This window comes from Heterocephalus glaber, unplaced genomic scaffold (genome assembly GCF_053883595.1).
Source record: "Heterocephalus glaber isolate CG9 unplaced genomic scaffold, H.glaber_assembly_v1.0 deba00001547, whole genome shotgun sequence".
Classification (NCBI taxonomy): domain Eukaryota; kingdom Metazoa; phylum Chordata; class Mammalia; order Rodentia; family Bathyergidae; genus Heterocephalus; species Heterocephalus glaber.
Window position 1 is genome coordinate 6,692,464 of NW_028258340.1, and position 8,306 is coordinate 6,700,769.

Sequence of the window (8,306 nt, forward strand, 5' to 3'; positions counted from 1 at the left end):
GAGAAAATATAATTTTTTCCTTAACTCTCATAAATCTGTATTGAAGACAGATTCCTATAGCAAAAAAAAACAGATTACCTAGAGAAAAGCAACCCAGTTTATTAACACATGCAGTGCATATCATGGGAGAGAAAGCTTAGTTCAAAAGTAACTCAAATCAGTGGCTTAGAGTTTGGCTTATATATCATCTTCAACAAAGAATAATAAATTTGAGAAGTGACAAGACAAAGGAAAAGTAACCCTAGGCTTCCAAAGGCGGGAAAACTGTGGAGTGGAATAAAGTCTGCTCACAGATTCCTCTGGAGTCTTCTCTGAGCTGATAAAGATTGTATAAGAGAATTTATATCCTGTCTTTAGGAGGGAAATTGAGGTGGTTAAGAAGATCTCTTGTCTCAATAAATCTCTGTTCTGCTTTTAGGCAAACAGAGAGAAAGAAGACTTTCACATTTTGAGAACTACTTTGCTTTTCTTCACCAGCACGAAGCATGCTACAGATCTCTGTGAGAGACAAAAGGACTCATACACCACAGACCTAATAATGCCTCTGTGAATCTTCACAGTTTAGTTGTGATTCTTCAGTGCTCGCTCGCTCTCTCGTTCTCTCTCCCTCCATCCCTCTCTCTCCCTCCCTCTCTCTCTTTCTCTCTCTCTTCCTCTCTCCTGCTCCTTTTCTCTCTTTCTCTCCTGAACAATATAAGTTCTCTGGTATCAAATGAAAAAGAATTTAAAAAAATAACCCACCAATTTCCAATTTTAGTTGGCTTTTGAATTAGCTTTGGGAGAACTCTTTTTATTTGGTCAGTTCATTTTTTTCACAATTGGGGCAATCAGTCCTACAGTCTTTTGGATTCGGTCCATGAGGTGATGAAGAAAGCTAAATCAACCATTTTTTCAATTTGGTGTTTTTCAACTTACTGCAATTGCTTTTCTGTGAGATTTCAGGAAGGAAAATGCGGTGGTTTGATACTTACAATGAATTACCTGCACTCTCAGACACTACCAGGATAATTACAACATCTTTCACCTCCCAAGGACTGCCTTTCTAATTTCATGATTTTTTATTTTATCTTAGTTTTTGCTTCTAAGCTTCAGGGACATTCTAAGCATAACATATAGGTTGGACATAATATCGCTTTGACTCTCATTTTCCAATCTACTTTATAAATTACCATTATTCCTTTTTTAGACTGTTCATAAATATTTTTCTTGGGGCTTGAAAATTCTTATTTAGTCCTATTTTAAAGTTACATTTTGGGTAGCATAATCTATGTTAGTTGTGGCATAATTACATTCAGAAGTGTGAAAGAAGCTTATGGTCCCTTAAAATAATTTAGCTTAGTTTTCCTCTGATAAGTCTAAAATTAGTTTACAAATTGATAACTTCCCACCTTATTGGCTCTTAATAACTAATGGGATTCTAGTGTTTCAGATTATTTTGGCAGTGAACCAAATTCCTTCAAACATTTAAAATATTAAATATAGCAATGCTGAGATTTATTGCATCTATCTGCATATTGTATTCCTTGTGCTTATATTTAAAAAAATTTTTACTAGTTAGTCTCAAAATTATGTTTATTTCTAAGTGGCTCCTGGAAAAATTACCAGAGTCAGAATTAGCACTATCTTCAAAGACCACTGCCCCGTGTCCCTAATGTCCCATAGAAGGAGTTTCTGCAGGAAAAGCAGCAAATTTGCTCAGGACTTTCATCACAGATCACTCCTATGTCTCACCAGTCCACCCTCCATTAAAAAAGTTCTAGAGGGCCGGGGATTTAGCTCAGTGGTTCTGCCGTCTGCCTTGCAAGCACAAGGAGTCGAGTTCAATCCCCAATACCAAAACAAACAAACAAACAAACAACAAAAATAAAAAAGTTCTAGGAAAGAGATTTTCTTAAACCAAAGGGGCCTAATCTGGAGGTCTCTGTGCTACAGACAGTGGAACAGGGAATGGCACCAAACCAGTGTGCATTGCCCTGAGAGGAATGAAACTTTCAAAGTGAGTGCTGATGGGAGGATGAGGTAGTGATAGTCTCACTCTGGAATAGCTGCGGCAAAGGATGTAGCCTTCTTCCAGAGAAAAGTGAGAAAGAGGACAATGGGGATGGACAATGAGCAAAGAATAAGATCATGGCACACAGAGGAAGGATTAGTATCGCTCACCTTGAGTTAGAAATAAGCAACAGGACAAAGAGGGTGTACATCCAGGATCTTTAAGCAAAGAAGGCAGCATCTCATGCACATGCCTTGAAGGACATTAGGTAGCCTGGGAAAGGACTAGCCAACAAGTCCTTACAGAGTCAGTTGACATAGACAGACCTTAGGAATAAAAGGAAGGTTATTGTGGAAGTTTTATTTTTGTGGCCATGAATACTTTGATATTCTACTTTTTAAGCAGTAGGATCTCTGTCTTCTTTCTTTGAACCTCTACAGGCTTGTGTCTCATCTGTACCCCCAAAGGATATGGTAGAAGTACAAGGTGTGATAAAAAATATGATTAATGTTATTTTTAAATTTTTAAAAACATTTATTACAGTAAAAGACATATTGGCATTTATCTCCTTCAAAATATTCCCCCTCACTTCAGACATACTTATCTTACTGTTCTTGCCACTTTCTAAAGCAGTTCTGGGAGTCTTGGGTTCCTCATCATCTACTAAACTTTCTTCTCCACACTTCCTTGAGCCATACATACTATCCTTGTTCTTATCCAAATCAATGTACCAAATAGGAGAAATAAAAACAGTCATAATAACAGTATCATTTATTGTGTTCACTGAGTACTCTTCTAAAAGCTTTGTATGAATTAACTTATTTAATTCTTGCAGCAACTGTATGAGATAAACACTATTTTTATCCTCACTTTCATAGACGAGGCTGCTACTTGGAGATTAAGAGTCACACAATTAGTGAGTGGTGAAGGTAGAATTTGAATCTATGCTGTACATTTCAGCCATTACACACTACTAATGCTGCAAAAACATCAAGTCTTAAAAGCCTTAAACAGAACTCTACCTAACAATTAAAATGTGAATTGAATTAGGCCTGAAATTTTTTGATTCAGTCTCCTTCATGACTTCACCATTTTCTCCCTGTCTTCAGAGGAATTATGCTGCATTTCTCTCCTACACTTCAGGGAACTGAGATGTATGCCAATAAAGCAGACCTAGTCTCCACAATGGCTTTCCTCCTCTCTACCTTAATGACCCTTCCAGATTAGTCAAGACTCTGTCAGTTAGAAGTAACAGAAACCTAACCTAAACTAATTTAAGACAAATGATGGGAGGGAATTTATTGACCTAGAACCTGGAAAATCCAGGGAACAGAGTTAGATTTAGCTAGGCTAGATTCAGGAGTTTAAACAATATTTTCAGCTTTCTCGGCCTCCCTCCCTCTCTCTCCTCTACCCTCATGCCTTCCTGCTTTTTTTACCCATACTTCTTGCATCTTCCAGAATTCACCCTCAAGTTCTCATTGATAGGTTCAAAACAGCTATAGCTCTACCCTTAGATCCTGCCTTCTCATCTATCAGAGCAAAAATAATAGTCTCTCCTCAAACTTCTAGAAGAAAAAACACAGAGAGGAATATAATTGTCCTGACTGGGGTCCTGGCTTGTTAGTGAACCAATCACTGTAGCTTACGAGATGGGCTAGTTTGTTCCCAAGGTCTCCAGCAGTCAGCATCAGTGCCACTCAAGCCCCATGAACTCGCTTCCCTTGGGTCAGGCAGGAGAACTCTCATAGTCCAATCAAGTTTGTGATGAGGGGAAATGAAGGCACAGTCATATGGTATTAAAGCTGACATGTCTGAGGCCCGGTAGGGAATGGTGTAAGTTAAGATGGATAAGTTAAACAAGGCAATGTCTTTCTCACAGGAACATTTTCAGAGGAGATATAAGAAGGAGAACTAGACAGAAAAAATAAGAGCTGACCGTTCATCTCTCTTCACTCATCTCTGGAAACCCCTAATCCCCACTGCAGGCCCAGCTACTCCTTTAACTTTTGGACTCACCTTGTTCTCCAAAAGATAAAAATGAAACTGTATTTATCTTCAGGAGAAACAATTTTTTTTCATGAATAAACTGAGAATTGTTTATTGAACATCTACCTTTCCATCTCTAAAAAGAACGAGAAAGGCAAACCCCTGCTCTAGAAGTTTCCCCATTTATAATACAGTAGGGCAAGCACTAATTCTGATCACTATGAGCCTTCAATTCACCTCTCAAACTGTGCAGATACTGATTTTGTCTGTAAACACAAATATAATCTTTTATTATGGACATCATTTTTTGAATACTGATAATGGGTACTTTTAAGTCTGTATGTGGACAAGAAATATTCTTTGCATTCTATGTATTTTGTTTTCCATTTCAGTTTTTCTAACATACCCTCCATGGTTCTGTTCATCCCCTTGGCCTTTTCTGTAACGTTTTGTGACAGTTTTCCATTACTCTTTACTGTTGTCCTTGCCACTCATTCCTCTTTGCCACAGCCTGGTCATCTGAGCTTTCCCATCTTCCCTTTCCTGGCTTCTTATCCACTTCGGTGTCTAATGTTAGCACCTCCTCAAAGTTAGGTTTTCAATAAATATAACTCATCAGCATTTCTGATCAGTATTTCTTTAAGCTTTTTGGTGAGCTTCAGATCTTCACTCTAACAATATTCTTTCAGAATGCTATTCAGAAATAATATCTTCAAGAAGTTATCTCTTAAGGGTTTTTGTCATAATGTTGCATTAAGAAACTGATAAAGAGACACATAATTCTAAAGAAATACATAACTCAGCAAAGGTTGCTTCTACTGTATTGTCAACTCCCACCATGACAAATAATTGGATTTTGCAAGAATACTGTTGAAACTATTTAGCTCAGTGGTGCTGCTCCTGCCTGGCAAGCGCAAGGTCCTGAGTTGGATCCCTGGTACTGGGAAAAAAATTGGTATGGGACATTACTTTATGCACATAATGGTTAGATCAAGAAATTAAAGTTTTGGTTTTTTGATATTGAATTAAAATTTGTATGACACATTAAGGTTGAAAACTTAAAATGTAAATGATAAAGATAGGTAAGTATTCAATGGCATGTCTACTATACTTATCATAAAATGTATATTTAAGAATCAAACTATATGTGAGTCTATAAGACACTATCAAGCAAACTGCCATCTATTATCCACAAACAATCCTTCTACACTTTTAACTCAAAGACAATTATGTAACACTTAGGAAATTTTAATTTTCTAAATATACTCAGAAAAAATTATCAGCATTATCTTCCAGGTAAAAAATTCAGTTGCATAATCCATTTACCACAAATCAACTCCCTACGTGTATTGTGAGGCAGCAGTCAACCACCATATAACTTTCTGCAGTGGTAGTACTGCCCATTCATAACCACTTCCTCTTCACATGAAGAGCATGAAGAAGAACAAGGGACAAAGAAGTCACTTTTCATTGTTTCACTGACTTTTGTTGTTTTCACTGTATGTTACATGCCTGATTTCACCTTTACAACCAAAATAAAAAGCAATTTTTATTCTGAAAGGTAACTGTACACTCCCAGTAGCAGGCATTAGCAACTTCCAACATGATCTCTAGGGATAATTCGCAGTTCTGAACCATGCTTTAGAAAAACATTTCCAGCAGTCTGTTCAGGATTTATTCCTATTCCATCATTGGTAATAATTGCACTTGTTGCTGCAGGAACTTTAAGTTCTTCAGCTGCAAACTTTAAGACTGCTGTGAAAAGTGTACTTTGAGGAACACTGAATACTTTGTAGGGCAGCCGCGGGTCCAACGTCAGCATGATCTTAAAGGAAACCTTCGACATGGTGGACCCGGCCTGGACAGACACGCCACCGTAGCTCGGCCTACCAGCCCACTTCCTGGGCAGTCCAGGAGAATCAACTTTAAGAAAAGCTTGTAGAGACCATGCTTTGACATTGTTCCACAGGTCTAGTAATTCTGCTTATTTTCAAGAAGCTGCATGGCATCCCAGTTTCCCCAGCCTAGCCCAGTGACAACCCATCCTCCCACAGATGGGAACACCTACCAAGGAAACTCAGTCTAGTGGCCACAGGTCCAGGTGTTGTGGAAGCTGAATCTAGAAAGCAGGAGGAAGTCGAGATGATTATTTCTCTCTCTTGTATGTCCAACTCACTATCTCTCTCAGGGTTGGCTTCCCCCACATACTTATCTGTGGCCAAAAATGGCAAACAATCCACAAAGTCTACAGAAGTTTTCATTTGGAGAGCACACCATCCACTGACCATGGTCTCTGGTGTTCAGTCAAGTCAGTTTCAAACATCAGTGGTAAAACACAAACTACTGATTCCTATGGATCTGTGAATCAGCCAGGAGTCAAATGACCTCCATGGAGCATCTTTGCTCCACATATGTACATTGTAAGACAAAGCTACAGGGGCAAAAGTTGCCCAGGAGAAATTTTTATCATGAGATAACAGAGGCACAAGGAAATAAACAGAAAACCACAAAGCCTCTCAAAGTCTTGGCTCAGAATTGTACACTGACATTTCTACCTACATGCCATTGGCCAAAATAAGTGACATGGCAAGCCCAAAGTCCAGAGTGAGAAATCACTCTCTGCACATAATGAGACCATAAAAGGACGCAGATGCAAATAAGGGTGAAAGGATGGGGCTAATAACTAAATCTTCCATGATGAAAATCTGATTGGTTATCTCTGCTTTATAGGATCAGAATCAAAGCACCTAATTCCAGTCAATTAGATGTGATCAGAGGGAAAATAGGAGCATCCTGTGGATGTAGGGTGAAAGGCTAGGGTGGAATAATTTAATTAGAATACAAAGTGATTATAGAAAAAACATTACTGACGTGACTATTATAATGATTTTCACTTTCCAATGGACAAAATTCTTCTCCACAGATGAACAGTGTGTGTTTGAGAAACCAGAGGCTCTTTCATGTTTCAAAGAAGAAAAATCAAAAGGCTCACATTCACTGTAATTTTACCTATTTATTTCTAAATTTATTTTAGGCTATTTTTTGAGCGGTTGATTATACCTGCCCTTCCTCACTCATGGAACCTCTTGGAGAAATATGTGAACTATTACAATATGCTTTGAAAACTTAACAATAAATAAATGAGTATTGTTATTTATCATTACCCAGGTAAATATTCTGTCTTTGGCTAAGATTCCAAGAGTAGAATTATTGTAAAGCTGGGGTTTATTTCCTCTGTGATACCACTTTTAGACTAGGTCTTACCTTAATAAAGATTATCAATTGGTGTGATATGAAACCTTAACTATTATCTTGATTGGATTGAGGAAAACCTAGGACATAAGTAAATCACACTTTTGAGTGTGTCTATTAGAGTGTTTTTGGAGACAGTTGGCACGTGGGGCATCAAATTGAGGGGGGAGACCCACCTCTAATGTGGACAGTACCATGGGTAGAGGGCCCAGATGGAACAAAAGCAGAAGGAAGCCCACCAGCACAAGTTCTCAGCCTCTTGCACCTCTCTGCTTCCTGACTAACATGAGGTGAGTAGCTCTGATCTACCATGCTCTCTCTCATGGTGTTCTGCCTCATCAGAGGCCCACAACAGTGACTGACTACAGAACACAGATTGAAACTTCTGAAACTGAGCCAAAATAAACCTTTCTTCCTTTAAGCTTTTTGTATCAGCTCTTTTGTCACAGTGACAAAAATCTGACTAACACAAGTGGTCAGATATGTTTTGTCTCCCATTCATTATTTATCTCCTGCTTAGGTATCACCTCTTCCGCACAGTCTTTCACAACCTCACTCTCAAGACCAATTTGATTCCCCTAATTTGTGCTTTTACAAACTCCTATACTCCCCCCTCATATGCTTTTGTATTCATGTTTTACCTGTACATTTTCCCCATCCACTTTCCCAGTCTTTAAAGTAGGGAGTCTTTCATTATTATACAGAGCATTGAACCTAAGATGCAGAAGAAGCCCAATAGCTGTCTGAAGACTGAATGACTGAGCCCAAAGTCAAGTGTCCCTGAAGTCACCATCACTGAGTGACCTTGAGCAACTAGTCTTCCCTCTTTCAACTGTAAGGTGAAGCACTTCTTTTTTTTTTTTTTTTTTTTTTTTTTGGTGCTCAGGATTGGATCCAGAGACTTCACAATGATCTATACCCTCAACCCCTTTTTTATTTTTTATTTTGAAACAGGATCTCATCAAGTTACTAAGTTGTTCAAGTCACTAACCTGCAACCCTCCCTCAGGCTCCCAGGTTCTGGAATCACAGGCATGAGCCCTCCACTTCCAACTTGAAGGTGAAGCACTTTAACA

At 38.5% G+C, this 8,306-nt stretch overlaps 1 protein-coding gene across 1 annotated transcript; it reads right to left on the reverse strand.

The window, feature by feature from the left end:
* Nucleotides 1-5,374: 5,374 nt before the first annotated feature.
* LOC101726635 (ubiquitin-fold modifier 1) lies at nt 5,375-5,864 on the reverse strand. Its single transcript, XM_004849996.3, has one exon. It carries the CDS (start codon nt 5,823-5,825, stop codon nt 5,568-5,570), a length of 258 nt encoding a protein of 85 aa, XP_004850053.1. The 5' UTR covers nt 5,826-5,864; the 3' UTR covers nt 5,375-5,567.
* Between the last annotated feature and the right edge of the window lie 2,442 nt (nt 5,865-8,306).